Source organism: Pteronotus mesoamericanus, unplaced genomic scaffold (genome assembly GCF_021234165.1).
Source record: "Pteronotus mesoamericanus isolate MK-2021 breed Mesoamerican mustached bat unplaced genomic scaffold, CSHL_Meso_final contig_41, whole genome shotgun sequence".
NCBI classification, from domain to species: Eukaryota; Metazoa; Chordata; class Mammalia; order Chiroptera; family Mormoopidae; genus Pteronotus; species Pteronotus mesoamericanus.
Genome location: NW_026555152.1, coordinates 5,183,099 through 5,199,158, shown reverse-complemented (window position 1 = coordinate 5,199,158; position 16,060 = coordinate 5,183,099). Strand labels below are relative to the sequence as shown.

At 34.7% G+C, this 16,060-nt stretch overlaps 1 protein-coding gene across 4 annotated transcripts in view; it reads left to right on the top strand.

Annotated features, from left to right (window-relative positions):
• Window positions 1-16,060, top strand: part of WASF3 (WASP family member 3) — a 141,820-nt gene that overhangs the window by 110,159 nt on the left and 15,601 nt on the right. For all 4 annotated transcript variants that reach the window (XM_054577147.1, XM_054577144.1, XM_054577146.1 and 1 more), the window contains 3 exons: window positions 10,070-10,204; window positions 12,137-12,290; window positions 15,032-15,149. In XM_054577147.1, the coding sequence (XP_054433122.1) occupies window positions 10,070-10,204; window positions 12,137-12,290; window positions 15,032-15,149 (407 nt within the window). The remainder of the gene's footprint in view (window positions 1-10,069; window positions 10,205-12,136; window positions 12,291-15,031; window positions 15,150-16,060) is intronic.

The window sequence follows — 16,060 nt, the reverse complement described above, 5'->3', positions numbered from 1 at the left end:
CAGAACCAGATTGAGATGTGACAGGGATGTTGGAATTTAAAATATGATTAATATGCTAAGGACTCTTAATGAAAAGTAAACAGCATTCACAAACACGGGTGATATGAGTAGAGATATGGAAATTCTAAAAAGAATAAAAGAATGGACCTGGCTGGTGTGGCTCAGTGGATTGAGTGCCGGCTTGTAAACCAAAGGGTCGCTGGTTTGATTCCTAGTCAGGACATGCCTGGGTTGTGGGCCAGGTCCCCAGGACGGGGAACATGAGAGGCAACCATACATCGGTGTTTCTCTCTCTTTCTCCCTACCTTTCCCCACTAAAAATAAATATTTTTTTTTTAGAAAAAAACAATTAAAATACATTGAAAAAGAATGAATGTGAACATGAGTGAAGAAATGGAGAATTTTAACAGAAATGGAAACTATTAAGAAAAAAAGACTAGAACTGAAAAATACAGTATCAAATAATTGACTTCATGGCCTAATAGCAGACTGGCCATAAGCAGAAGTGAGCTTGGAGACAAGTCAATAGGAATTATCCAAACTGATTCATAAGAGAAAATGAGTAAGAAAAAAATAGCATTTAAAATATAGGACAATATCAAATGGTCTAACACATTTGTAATTGGAGTTCCAGAAGAGTTTAGAGGGAAAATAGGGCAAAAAAATATGGATGAGACTTTTGAATACTGATGATAGCTATAAACCAATGAATCGAAGAAGTTCAGCAAATTTCAGGGAGTGTAAATTTAAAAAAAACACATCTAGTCACATCATAATATTGCTAAAGGAACAAAGATAAAGAGAAAATCTTAAAAGAAGCAAGAGGGAATGAATAGGGGAAAACAATGTTAAGAATGACATCTGACTTAATTATCAGAAACATTGGAAACCAGAAAACTAAATAAAGTGATAAAAGAAAAAAAAAAGCTGTCATTCTGTAATTCTACAACCCATGAATATGTCCTTCAAAAGTGAAAGTGAACTAAAGACTTTTTATTCAGACAAACCTGAGGGAATTAGTCTTTGGCAGACCTGCACTACAAAAAAAACAAAAAACACTAAAAAAGAAATTCTTTAGGTTGATGGTAACTTGGATCTGCAAGGAGGAATCAAGATCACCAGAAAGATGATTAAACATTATATGTTTATGTCTATTTGTTCAAAAGATTATTGACTGTTTACTGTGTTAAAATATATACAGTAAGAGTTCTAAGGGTAGAAAGGAGTAAATGGAATTTATACTGTTATGTTTTACATTGTTTATGGAATGCTATACTACTTGAAAATACAATATGATGAATTAAGAATGTATGTTTTAATTTCCAGTGACCTCTGGGATAACACATAGAGGAGATAAAATGGAATCCTAGGATAATTATTTGATTTTCCCAGAAAAAAGGCAGAAAAAGAACAAGGAAAAGAAAAGCCAAATAGAAAACTAATACCCACATGACAGAATTAAACCTAGCCATATCAATAATTACATTAGTGGAAACATTTTAAACATTCTACTTAAAAGCTAACATACACATTTTTAAGGATGAAAACACAGATTTAAAGAAAATACTGAAAAAGAATACCTTGTAAACACAAAGCATAAAAAGCTATAAGAATATCTAGTTATGTGACTATATGAATATCAAGTAGAGTATAAAACAGAGATAAAGAAGGACATTTCATGGTGAGAAGAGCATCTGTCAAAAACACCCAATCTTAAATGTATATCTACCTAGTAAGTGTGCTCCAAAGTACATAAAATAAAAATAGACAGGGAGAAATAGACAAACCCAGAATCATTATTGGAGATTTTAACAAAATTCTCTCAGTGATTGATGGAACAAATAGACAAAAACATTCTGTAAGGGTGTAGAAAGTTTCAACCACACTACCACCTAATGTGACTTAACTGATCTTTATGGAACACTAAATTACCCTGCTGTAAAATACACATTTTGTTAATGTTAACATGGAGTGTTCAACATGGTGAAATATATGCTTGGCCATGTAGTGTTCCATTTGAGAGGATTGATATCATAAAGAGTATGATGATAATGAGTTAATTGTAATAATCATTTTAGAAAATTCTCACATACTAGAAAATGAAGCAACATCTTTTAAAATAATCCTTGGGTCACAGAAGAAATAAAAAAGGAAATTGGAAACTATTTCTGACTGTGTGGTAATGAACACACAAAATACCAGTGTGTTTGTGGGATTTGGTTACAGAAGTGCTTAGAGGGAAATTTGTACCTTTAAATGATTATGTTAGAAAAGAAGACAGGTTTAAAATCAAACATATTCCTCAGGTGAGCCCTGTGTTGCTCAGAAATCCTGCTGTAATTCCTGTAATAATTGGTTTTCCTGCTTCTTTCATATCTTCTCTTTCCACCTCAAACTTCCCCACAGAGCTGATGACCTTGCTTTTTTCATTTCACTGGGAAAATGAAAGTAGTCAGAAGAGAACAAAACATCTTTCTTCTGCCAAATCTGATATGCCTCTATACTGTCCATTCTCATCTTCCTTTAGAATGTTGTCTGTTCGATCATGTTTCTCTCTAAAGCACTGAACCCCTCTCCCTCATGCTCATTCATGTACTTTCTCTCCCTTGCGTCATCTCTTCCCCCTGACTACATCATTCCTACTAAATATGAATATGTTGAGAAATCTTCCAACTAAATAAACCTGAGATCATCCTTTATCTATGGACCCATTTCTTGCTCCCCATTCACATCAAGACTCTTTAAAGAACCATTCACATCTCCACTGCCCTTACTTCCCTCATTGTCTCTTGTCCCCATTAAAGTTTTGTCCTATTCATTCTTGAAACTGTTTGTCAGTGTTGCAGTGACCTCCGTGTTGCCAAATCCATTGCTCAGTCTCTCTCTTAACTTGATCCATTGGCAGCATTTTTGAAGAAACGTTGTTTACCTGGCTTCCGTGCCAGCACACTTGATGTTTCTCCTACTTCACAAGCTTTTTTAAATTAGTCTCTTTTGATGACCTTCCCAACCTCTGTGCTGGAGTGCTCTAGGGCTGGGACATTGACTTTGCTGCTATTCCTGTTCATTACACAATCTCATCTGGTCCCATGGCTTGAAATAACATGTTTTTGCTGAGATTCTCAAATTTGTGTCCTCAGTTCAGATCTCTCCCTTAGATTTCAAACTTGTATTTACTGGGTATCTTCACTTGGATTTCTAATAGGTATCTCAACTCAGCATGTCTAAAACTGAATTAATTACTTTTTCCTCTCTCCCCCCCATCTGTTAGCAAACGGGAACTCCACTCTTCAGTTACTTTTGATTTGTCTCTTTCTGTAACATCAAACATCTTCAAAATACGTGACAAATCAGCACCTCCACTGCTTCTGTTCTAGTCCAAGTCACCATGATCTCCCACTGCCCTATAGCAGCTTCCTGTCTAACTTCTTGCTTTGCCTTTATCAACCACCCCAAAAGAGAAGGATGTTCATTTCACTGCCTGCTACTACCACTTTCCCTCCACTCCCTGGGCTGCAGCCATATGGACCTCCTTGATACTGCTCTCACATGCCAAGCGTGTTTCTGCATTCTGCCTGGAAGGTTCCTCCCCCCGATATCCATAGAGTTCCCTTATCACCTTAGGTGGCCTTTAGTGACCATCTAAATACCACCCACTTCCTACCCTCCTGTTTCCTTACCATCTTATTCTCTTCATAACGCTTTTCACCATGACATTGCCTGTCTGTGTATGATAGAAGCTTTGTGTCTGTGTTCACTGCTGTATATCTTTAAGTGCCTGGTACACAGTGCTTAGTAAATATTTGTTGAATAAACTGACAGCAAATACTTAATAATCAACATCTGTTATCTTAGCTCTTATAAAATACTTACAATATTTTAGAGAGTATATAAAAATGTTCACTGTAGTTAACTACAGGTAACACTTTTTACTTTTTATTTTCTTGAGTTTTGCAAATTCTGTACCATTAGCATGTATTATTACACTTGTACTCACAAAGACATTTCAAAGAATCAGGGTCTATATTCTTTGACTTTTCACAGACTTATAAATGCAACAAAGACAAAATAAATCAAAATGTTAGCAGTTGATGTTTTAGGTTGAGCTTTGGGCCATTTTTTCCTATTTACTTTTCTGTGTTTTCTACTAAGTGTGGATTGCTTTCATAGCAGGGAAAAACTTTAAAAAGAACTTAGGGCTCACTGATTATGACTTGTTATGTAAATTAGCCACAATTGGACTTTATTATGAGTACTGTAAAAAAGCCTGTTTTTAAAACTATTTTGAAATGATATCAGTCTTACCAAAAACTCAAAAACAAGTACAAACAAGTCTCATAAACTTTCACCCATATATTATTTTACCACATTTTTCTTTTCCTCAGAGACTCCTCTCTTTTTCTCCTGTCCTTTTTCCTCCCTCTCCCCAACATATGTGTCTGAATGTGTATATACACATTGAGAAATCTTCCAATTAAATAAACCTGAGATCATCCTTTATCTATGGACGCATTTCTTGCTCCTCATTCACATCTCCACTGCCCTTACTTCCCTCATTGTCTCTTGTCCCCATTAAAGTTTTGTCCTATTCATTCTTGAAACTTCTTGTCAGTGTTGCAGTGACCTCCGTGTTGCCACAAATATAAGTGTGTGTGTGTGTGTTTATATATATAACATAACACATATGTTAATAAGTATATCTCTTTAAATCTGGAATAGCTCTCAGTCTTTCTTTGACTTTTGTGGCTTGACATTTTTAAAGAGAAATAGCCATTTATTTTGTGGAGCGACCCTTGGTCTGTATCTTTTGATGTTTCCTCACGATTAGATATAGGCTATTGGCAGGACTGTCACAGAGTGATGGCACATCATTGTCAGTGCATTTTATCAGGGAGCACAGATTATCTGCTTGTCGCATAAGTGCCCATGTTAACTGATCCATGGTTAATGTTTGTGCATAGGATTTTCTAATGTAAAGTCCCTCCTGCCCCTACCTAATTAGTAAGTATCTTACAGGGAGATAATTTAAGATTGTAATCTTCTCTCACCATCCTACTTCTCCCTATTAGTCTGATCATCCATTGATGATTTTTACCCAAAATACTTATTGTAACAGTACAGAATGGTGATTTTTGTCATTCGATAATTTCTTCTATGTTTATTAGTTGGAAGAAATTATCCAACTAATTGGATAATTTAATTGTAAGTGCTTTTGCTTCTTTCCCTATTATTCATTCATTTATTCATATCAGTATGGACTCATGGATTCTTACTGTCTGGTTGTAATCCATTATCTTTATTATTTATTTTACTGTTCACATTTTCCCTGATTTGGTGAGCCCGAGTCCTTTCAGGCTGGCTCCTGTGTCCTTTTGACATGCTTCCACCGCTCTCTGAGTGCTTCTTTACTTTTTTTTTTTAGAAAAGCACAGCAAGATATTATCTTATCTTATACTTTTTCACCCTTAGCCCTAAAACCAGCTGTTTTCCCAAGAAGCTTACTTCTTTATAGTGGAGAATGAAAAGACAAAATCTTGACAAACCAATATCTAGGTGTAAATATGTGCATTAAAATTTTTGGAGGACCTGTTGTGAATGATTTCCTGTTCCATAAAAAGGACTCATGATAGACATACTGGTTTCTATTGAATCTTTGCTTTAAATTACAATTGAAATTCCATTCATAATTTTTATACTTCGGTAGTGTGGAGGCATACTTCTCAACCTGATATACTTGTATACAAGTTCATAATGCATCTGAAAAATCCATAAGGATTCTTTGTCAATAAGGAATGAATGAATTGCACTTACCTCAATGTGGCCTTCAATTCAATTCAGAATTATTTTAGTTTAGCTATTAATGGATGTGCTGCTGAAAGAGTGATTAAAATCAAGCTGTTCAAATAAGTTGCTGTTTGCAAAACTGAATACTGTTATTGCAACACTTTATTCTTGTTCATCAGTAAATATAGTTCCTTCAGTATTCTCTTCTTTAGTGATTTGCCAGCTTTCAGCAGCTTGCAAAAAGATTAAATATGGAAGTCTTTAATTTCTGTTTTTTCAGTAAATCCAGAACTTCCAATGGGAGTATAGTATCAATTACAAATATATATTTTTTCAAACAGGGTTGAACACTGAAGGTAAAGAGCACTTGTTATGAATCCTTTCCAACTTATGTGTATATAGTGTCTCACAGAGTATGGTTCTTAACCATAATTTCCATGCTTTGAGAATGCTGGTGTAACTTCTGCAAGAGACTATTGTAGACTCCCACATTCTTGGTGACATATGCTGTCCCTATTAATTAGATTTCTGCATAACTGAAAGGAAAGGAATAGGATTTTTTGGAGTTGTACTGAAATAATTTTTTTAAAACCATGAATAGTCAACTAGAAAAACAAATTAGTTGGTTACATTTTGACTAGGTCTAACATTCAAAATAAACTACTGATAAATTTGGATGTAAAGGATTTGGAACTTGGTGTTTGTTTCTACATTATCCAGTTGATGAGTGGGCATTTCCCTAATGGGCTTCATAAGATAGTTCTGAAATATGTTACTGTATGTTTCCAGGTCCAGTCAGTTTGAAAACATGGTATGCTAACAGCTTATTTTGCAGTTTCCTAATACACATGAGCTGTAGAGAGAGGGAGTAGTTACGGGTGACTCCATTTCTTCTTTAGGCTTCATTTTGGATGGTTGTTGCCTTTCAACATGGGAATGTAGGTTTGAGTTAATGTGAAGATTAATTTGTATTAGAACTTGTACACAGTATTAGAATTTAACACAGGAGGTTAAATACACAGGTCCAGTGCTCGGGAAAGAGTTTATAGAACAGCAAACAAACATTAATTCTGGTTAGCACATCTAACTATAGTGTTTAAAAACACAATTTGTGCCCTGGCTGGTGTGGGTCAGTGGATTGTGTCCCAGCCTGAGAACCAAAGGGTTGCCAGTTGATTCCCAGTCAGGGCACACACCTGGGTTGCAGGCCAGGTCTCCCATTGAGGGCATGTGAGAGGCAACCACACATTGATGTTTCTCTCCCTCTCTCCCTCCCTTTCTCCTCTCTAAAAATAGATAAATAAAATCTTTAAAAAGAAACATAATTTGCATGAAGACTTTTATTTCTTTGCCTTTTTGGAACCATTTTGTATATTGTGGGAGTGGGAAGTGTCAGCAGAATTTAACGTGACTCCAGAGGAACATACTGTACATACATGAATTTAGGAGAAACAGCTTACTACTCAACTGGGGTGGGCTGATGTTTTTATTGATTTCTTTATTGCTCTCATATTTTAACAGAAAGTTCCTCTTGTTAAGGCAGTTACAGCATTAGAATTTACAAAATTGTACTAGTTTAAATTCAAAAGAAATATTTATCTGGTGTCTGTAAGTAACCATGTAAGCAGAAAAATATTTGCATCCATTTTATTAAGTAAATAGGAAATTACCGAGTGTCTCATGGCCTGAAATAACTCATTGAAGTTGCTAATTTCTAGTCAAGGAAGTTCAGGAAAATACATGATAGGAGGAGGGAATTAGAAGTTTGAAGATCAAGTTTTTGTTTCATCTATTTCTCCCACTTAACTAGTCATGAAATTTGAACAGACCATGTTTCTGATGCTCAGTTGAGTCATCTGGGAAATGAAAGTAACTCCGCATTTACCTCTGGGCTCACTCGTTCACTGAACGTATGCCAGGAGGCGTATGCCAGGAGGCATTGTTCTAGGGCTGTGCTACAACACTGACCTGACATACATGGTTCTCACTCTCATTGAGTTTTCAGTCTTGTGGATCACAGCAGAAAGTCCAGAAAGTGGATATAAGAGCACCATAAAGCACTATGAAAACATAATGGTTATCCTTGTTCCAAGTAAGTTTACTTACTGGAAGGTTCAGCTTCTCTTCTCATTGAGTGATAAACTGATAGAGTATGCAAATAAAAAGATATGATAGTTCTTAACAAAGATCTTATACCTTTCACAAGAATTAACTCAAAATGGATCACAGACTTAGATATAAAACTCCAGAATTAGACAAGAACATAGGAGAAAGTCTAGATGACCTATGATTACGATTTTTAAATATAAAACCAAAGGCCTGACAAATGAAATAAATAATTGATAAGCTGGATTTCATTAAAACTAAAAACTTCTGCTCTGCAAAAGATACTGTCAAAGAGAATAAGAAGACAGTCTACAGACTGGGAGAAAATATTCTCAGAAGATAATATGATGAAGGACTGGTAATCTAATTATACAAGGAACTCTTAAAAGTTAATAAGAAAACTAACAGCCTGAATAAAAAAACAGGGAAACGACCTAAACCGACACCCACAACAGAAGATACACTGGTGGCAACTAAGCATATGAAAAGATGGTCCACATTATATGTCATGAGGGAAATGCAACTTAAAGAGAGATACCACTTCACATCTATTAGAGTTGCTAAAATTCAGAACACTAACACCACCAAATGTTGGTGAGGATGTGGAGCAACAGGAACTCTCACTCATTGCTGGTACAAAATAGTACAACCACTTTGGAAGACAGTTTGGCCTCTTAAAAAATGAAACATACTCTTACCATACAGTCCAGCAGTTGTGCTACTTGTTATTTACCCAAATTAGTTGAAAATTTATGTGCACAAAAATATGCCCCCAAATGTTTATTCATAATTACTAAACACCGGAACTAACCAAGATGTCCATCAGTAGCTAAATGGATAAATGACCTGTGATACATTTAGACAGTGAGATGTTATTCAGGGATAAAATAACTTAAGCCATGAAAAAAACATGGAAGAACCTTAAATGCATAATGTTAAGTGAAATAAGCTAACCATAAAAGGCTATATCGTATGATTCCAACTATATGACATTTGAATAAAGGGAAAGCTATGGAGACAATAAAAAGATCAGTGATTGCCAGAGGTTGAATGGAGGATGGATAGGTGGAGCACAGAGGATTTTTAGGACAGTAAAACTATTCTGTATGATACTATAAATGTAGGTACATACAATTATATATATGTCAAAATCTGTAGAATGTGTGACTCCAAGAGTGAACCCTAATGTAAACTGGACTTTGTGTGGTGATGATTTGTCATTGTTGGTTCATCAGTCATAACAAATGTACCACTCGTGCTGGATGTTGATAGTGGGGGAGGCTGTGCATGTGTGGGAGCAGGGGTATAGAGGAACTCTCTACTTTTTGCTCACTTTTGCTGTGAACCTCAAACTGTGTTTAAAAAGAAAGTTTATCTTAAAAAGTGGTATCCCTCTCAGAGGAGATAGGATGCAGATGTGCTTGGTACATTCAGGGTAGGCAGTTAGTAAGTGATTGTCGAATGAATAAAGGAATGGTGTTAGGATTTGGAGATTCAACATAGATGTGATTACTGTCTTGCTTGTTAGATTTTCAGAAATGTATTAATTACACTTTAAGAAAAATAGTTGTGTCTAGCATTCACAGGAAAAGAGGTAATCCATACAGAAAAATTTAACTCAAAATTCAAAACACTGATTTTTAGAGAGTTCCAGAGGCAGTACTGTATACCTGGATTTCAAAATATGAATTAAAACAATTTAATGCCATTGGAAAGTGTTAGGCATGAGGTAAGATATCTAATGTTTTTAACTCCGAATAAGATAAAATCCTAAATTTAGAAACAAACATGATTTATTGGATTATCCTTGGAAGTAAAAGGAAAGTTTAGGTCCTAAGGTTCTATTTATACATAAAGCATGCAAAATGAGAGTAATTTTTTTTCAAAGAAGTTTAATTTAATGGGAAACAACTTGCATGATAGCTTATGTAGCAATTAAATAAAAATTCTATACTCTCTGGGGTATTTTAAAATTCTACATCTTTGGGTAAATTTCAGATAAGCTTGAACAACTCTAATAAATTTTCAAAATTTCTAAAGGCCCTTGACTGTGATACTCTTTTTATAATCATTTGCGTAAAATCCCATGTGTTGGCAGTAATCAGCATTGGTGAGACTGTGTGAAGGCCACCTCAGCAGTTCTCAACAGATGGCTTCCTCCATTCATTTTCTCCTATAGGCAAACATGCTGAAGACATATTTGGTGAGTTGTTTAATGAGGCGAACAACTTTTACATCAGAGCAAATTCTCTTCAAGACAGAATTGATCGCCTTGCTGTCAAAGTTACCCAACTGGATTCAACAGTGGAAGAGGGTAGGTAATTGCATGAGTGTATGAGCTGGAACTGATCTTGACTAGATGGTAGTAAATGATTGCAGAGCAATTACAGCTTTTTCCTTGGGGTAGTATGCTGATTTTTCATCTTGTCTGTTGCTAGAACAACAGTGAGGGACAACAGCCCACAACTTTGGGTTAATTAGTAATTAAAAGATTCATATCTTGTCTGTCTTAACATATGTTAAACTCTCTTTAAAAAAGTTACATATGTAGCATTTGTTTTCAAGGAGTCTGTGAATGCAGTCAGTATTAGAAGTCCTACTTTAGGTTATTGATGGTTATTTTAAAGATATTTCTTACCTAAAAATTACAGAATCAATCCAAGGATATGGTCCAACTAAGATGGAGGGTTATACATACCGAGTGTAACAGAGGGAAGGCCTACCCCCCATATTCTTGTTAGGGTCGATGCCTGTAAATAACTTTGGTGATTTAACGTCTCAGAAATAGCATTTACTGAAACCCTTTAGGCTTCGGAGTCTTAAAATAATGTTAATATTGGCAAACTCTGTATAGGTTATTGTAATCATGTTGATGATACACCCTGAAATGGTGGCAGTTTCAACAAAATTAAAACTCAGTTCCTTTTTTAAAATTTTACTTTCCATATCTTTTGAATGAAGGATTGAGATTAGACTGGAAAATATATCTGTAAAAGTATAAGAAATGCCATTTCATGTTGACTTTGAGAAAAATGTTCAGATTAAAAATTATATATAGTGGTAGTTACAATTTCTTTTATTGCATTAAAATGATCCTAGCATCTGATTTTTTTCTACTAGACCTATAATAGTTGTATTAGTAAAAGGTGAAGATTTTATTTTTTTTAATGTGGTTATTAACGGACTTCATCCCTTATTTAACATTTTTTCCAAAGGTCAGAATTAAACTAATGATTAGAAATTGAACAAAAATGAAGAACATTGAAAGTCTAATATCTATTACAAACATTCTTACTGATTATTCCAACAATAATGGAGGAGCTAAAGACATGCTCTTTTTTTGTCTGATTTTTAAAATTTATCTTCTTCTTTTTAAAAACTAAAATGTTAATAGCTACTTGGCTCATTCAGAGAAGGAATTTTTAACATCAAGTAAATCATTCACTTTTCAAATTGGTATCAAAGTGATTTCTTAAATATCTATCTTCCTTCAGTGTTTTCCCCCCTTGGAACTGAAATGTTTGTGATAAATTTTACACTGAAAAGGTTAACCTGTAGTTTAAATTTCATGAGATTCTATGGTATCTCCTTAGTCTCAGTTCCATTGGTTAAGTGGGTTAATGGACCAGTTTGCTCACCTCAAAAAGTTTGTGGCAAAGTCAATGACTTAATACATGATATGTAACATTTGTACAAACACAAGAAATAAGTGTAATTAGCAATGATTTTCTCACTCCTTAGTATAATTTTATATCATGCTACTTAATTTCTAGGACCATATGTTGAAAAGCTTTGTCATCTCTCCTGAATGATAGTATCAGAAAAACTTAATGCCTTTTTTAACCACTTTTTTTTTTTTGCAGAAATTTTTCCTACATTTATTATAATTAAACTGATACTGTCAATTGTCCCAACCCCCAGGATGCCCAAATCTATGTATATACATGATGTTATACTTGTAACTATATTTCTGTGTGTTTTAAAATAAATACTATTTAAATAAATAATGACGCTCTAAATACTAGGTTCAGTGAAATAATTAGATTGCTGCAAAAGAAGACATGACTTGACTTCATAGAGATAACTGATTTATAAGAGGAAGGAATGAATGCACAGTCTATGTCAGCATGTTTTTAAATAAAAAATGAATATTAGTTATTCTAGGATGTTTATGATTGTAACTTATACTTCTAAACAGTTAAAATATTTTCATATTACTCAGCTTGGGGGACTTTTCTCTAAATAGTGTCACTACAGGATATCAACATGAAAAAAGCTTTCAAAAGTTCCACAGTCCAAGACCAGCAAGTGGTTTCGAAGAACAGCATTCCTAACCCTGTTGCTGACATCTACAACCAGAGTGATAAACCACCTCCTCTGAATATTCTCACACCCTACAGGTAAGGCTTCATGTGTTCTCAGGGCCTTTTCAGTACAGATAAGTTGAAAGAGGGTAACAGTGCTGTGAAAGTATCTTTCAAACTTTGAAAATAATTGCAGTATTATAGACAAAGAAATAAGTCATTGTTTGCAGAATTGTTAAAGTTTTAGTATTTCAAAATATAGATAAACTTACCAAGAAAAGTGTGAGTTCTAACTTTAGCTTTTAAATATAGACATCTTAAGTAGAAGTGAGCACATTACATAACAGTATTGTGTATGGGTATGTTGTTCCTTATATTCAAAGTCAATTTTAAAGGAACTGCATAATTCAGTTATAATTCAGCAAATGAACTGTCTCAGCATTTCAGCCCTGCAGAGACATTTGTTATTTAATTCAAAAAAATTATTCTGTGGCATTATGGGTTTTTAAGAGTGGAAATATGGTCAACAAATTAAATTTCTGTTATTGTATAATGGTAGGACACATCAGTAGGGCCAGACTTCCAAGAAAAGGAATGAAAGATAAATAAGTGCAAAAAAGTAACATTAAGAAACCAAAAATACTTTTTTACAGTACCTGTGCGACCTCCTACCACATCAGTTCTTTCTTTCCACATTCTCTATCACTTTCTTTCCTGTTTCCCTTTGTCATGTGCTTTCTCATTGTACATAGAGTTCCTAACCCATCTCTTTACCCTCATTGCACATCGAGTCCCTCGCCCATCTTTTTTCTTCCTGTGGAGTGCATTCCTTCAGCCTCTGATGACCAGGCTGTGGTGGGGAGTGGTCCTCATTGCCACCCAGTGTTAGCCCTACAGGTGATACTCCTGCTGAGGCCTTTCAGAATTATTGCTTTCATGGGCCTTTGTCCTTTTTCTGGGGGTGCCCAGAGTTTTTCTTGGTCTGAATTCCTGTCCCTCATCATGGTCCAAGAGTTCATGTCTGGACCTGCTGCCCTGCTAGTGAAGCAGCAGTTCAGTCTACAACCCTTCCTTTCAGCACAGATGAAAAAGTTCTCTCAAAAAATGTGGGAGAGCCCATGGAGACGCTGATGGGAGAGGGCCCAGGTGCCACAGTTTTCTAAAGAACAAATATACTTTCCTGGAGGTGTTAGCACATTTGTTTAAAATGATTCTATATGTAAATAGTGTTATCGTAAGCCTGATGTTTTAACTTACGGTTTTGCTTGTCAACAGTTTCAGTGTTTCTTAGGCACTGGGAGTCGTGAGGGCTTGCTTACTGAAATTTTCTTAAGACACTTAACTAAATATTCTGTTCTAAAGGAAAAAAACCCATACAACTCACCTAATACTTATATTTGACTAATCAAGATCAAGATGAAATATTTATGGTGATTTAAAATTTTTCATTTCATAAAGAATTGACTTTTATATATATAGTGTGTATTGAGTTTTATGGAAAATAAAAATGTCTGACTTTCTAATAGTGTGTTTAAGAATAGCAGTGCCCATTCAAACCTACTTTTTGTTAATACAGCAATATTTTGCGTATATAAAGCACCGACTTTAGCCTTTGAGCTTGAGTATAACACAACACAATAATATATGAGAAGTATTTAGAGAAACAAATTACACTTTTCATAGTAATGTTATCAATAAAACCTATAATGCAGGTGTTTATCAATTAGGGATTTTGGAAAAGAAAGACAGAATTTTTAAGTAATCTGAGGTTAAGTGTAGAATGAAACGCACTGGTTTGTTGGTGATTTTAAGAGAGAGTGACCAGAATAACCCTCATAGGAATTAGGCCTTTAAATTATTTGATGAGGAGCATACCAGAACATGGCATAGCAGGGGCTTCAAGGACAGAGAGGTTTTGCCCCTAGAATAATTTACTTGGCTTTTTGTTTTTTGTTTTTGGACTGTTTGGACATAAACTCTTTCCTAAACTTCTTTCACTAATTTGTGCTTCCTTTATGTGCCTGAAATGACTTAGTGAAATACTGATTTGAAATGTAAGTGTTTTGCTTCCTCTTGAAGGTAAATCTGTAGGCCAGGTACTTTTTAAAGCATGAATAGAATAAGTGTTTACTTCATATCATGATTATTTTGAGAAATGCTATTGATTTATATTACAACCTTGGATTCATGTTGGCTGCATTATTACTGGTTTTATGATAAATGAATATCTTATATAAAGACTTGAAATATTCAGTAGACCATGGTAATTGTAGCAGTGCTTAGAAATGAAATGGCTGCAAGTGAATTTTCTTTGTGGGTTACTTCCATTTTAAAAATATTTTATCATTGGTTTTGTTAGTCGCAGTATTTTTGCTTTTTTTCTAAATGAATTTTTAGATATTGGGCAAACCTGATTGAGAAAAAGGGACAGAGTGTTACTAATCTTTATCTTCATGACATTGACACTTCAGAATGGAAGTAAATATGTATGTGAGTAAAGAATCCATCTGTTTAGGTGTATAGCCCCCATGGGAATAAACAGAACTTTTCCTGAAATAATTGAGAGATTAAATATTACTGTTTATGAGCCATATTGCGATTTGTAGGAGCGCTTTTCTATAAATGCAAATTTGGAAGAGTACTTTTTACCTAATTATTCTGGAAAAAGTTGCTGTTCTTTGTTTCAATAAGGAAATCTGAGAAACTTAATGCGTAGGGCAGTTAAAATGCCCCTTGCAGATGTTATAATGTCATGAGTCAAAAGTGAATTATGTTGACCACATATGTAGATATCTAACAGCTTTTTTTTCTGACTTGTAAAATACCTTGATTTATAGAGATGATAAAAAGGACGGGCTGAAGTTCTATACTGATCCTTCCTATTTCTTTGACCTCTGGAAAGAAAAAATGCTACAGGACACAGAAGACAAAAGGAAAGAGAAAAGGCGACAAAAGGTAAATAATTCCATTAGTGGAAACATGCATATAAATGTGTACATGGGTTCTTGTTTAGAAAGAAATCAGTGAATTCTTCACTCAAATGGGTGAGTTGTTGCATTCAGTGATGAAGGTTTTTTAGAGATTGTATTTTTTACGTGAAGATACTAACAGGTTTGTCTAACACAGTAATACTGTATTTCAATAAATACTCTTGATTTGTTCTCTCCCGTTTGTTCTGCTTTCACAAAAGTAGTGGCTAAAATTTGTTTTGTTTGTAACCATGTTTTAGAACTTTTCCCCTGCTCTTTCAGATTTCATAAAGCAGTCAACATTCCATATCAGAAATAATTATCTGCTTTCATTATGTTAAAGCTTTCTTCATTGTTGGGTTGTCACCTAGCTGTAATTAATGCTTTGAAGAGCTGCTGATGAAAAGTGTGTGTGGTCTGCAAGTGCAGCAGGTGGTATTTACTAGAAATGAGATTCCTTTGGTGGGTAGTGGTAGGCAAGATCATTGCAAGTCTGAAGTTTTAGGAGCACCGCATTGTAAGCATTCTGGGAAAGACAAGCCCACTCTACTCAGCTATCGGGCCTTCTATTTTGATGTCCCTTTGGAGCCCAGCAGTTAGATTTCAGCCCTGGGAAGAGTTAATTCTCTAAAGGCTAATATTTGCTAAGACTTTTTATACATAAGCTATGTTTTTTAAAAATGACCACCTGGTTTGCTTAACTAATATTAGAGTGCTTTAGTGAAGAGAACTGCTTACTTTTTGTGGGTTCTCAGTCTTAAAGTTTTGAGGCATTTAGATGTATTAGCTTGGTAGGGGCGACAGTTTGGGATGAAAGATAATTTGAAATTTGAAAACAGGATTTAAGATAGGGCACATCAAAATAATTTGCAGGCTATAAGTGTAAAATGTTACCAC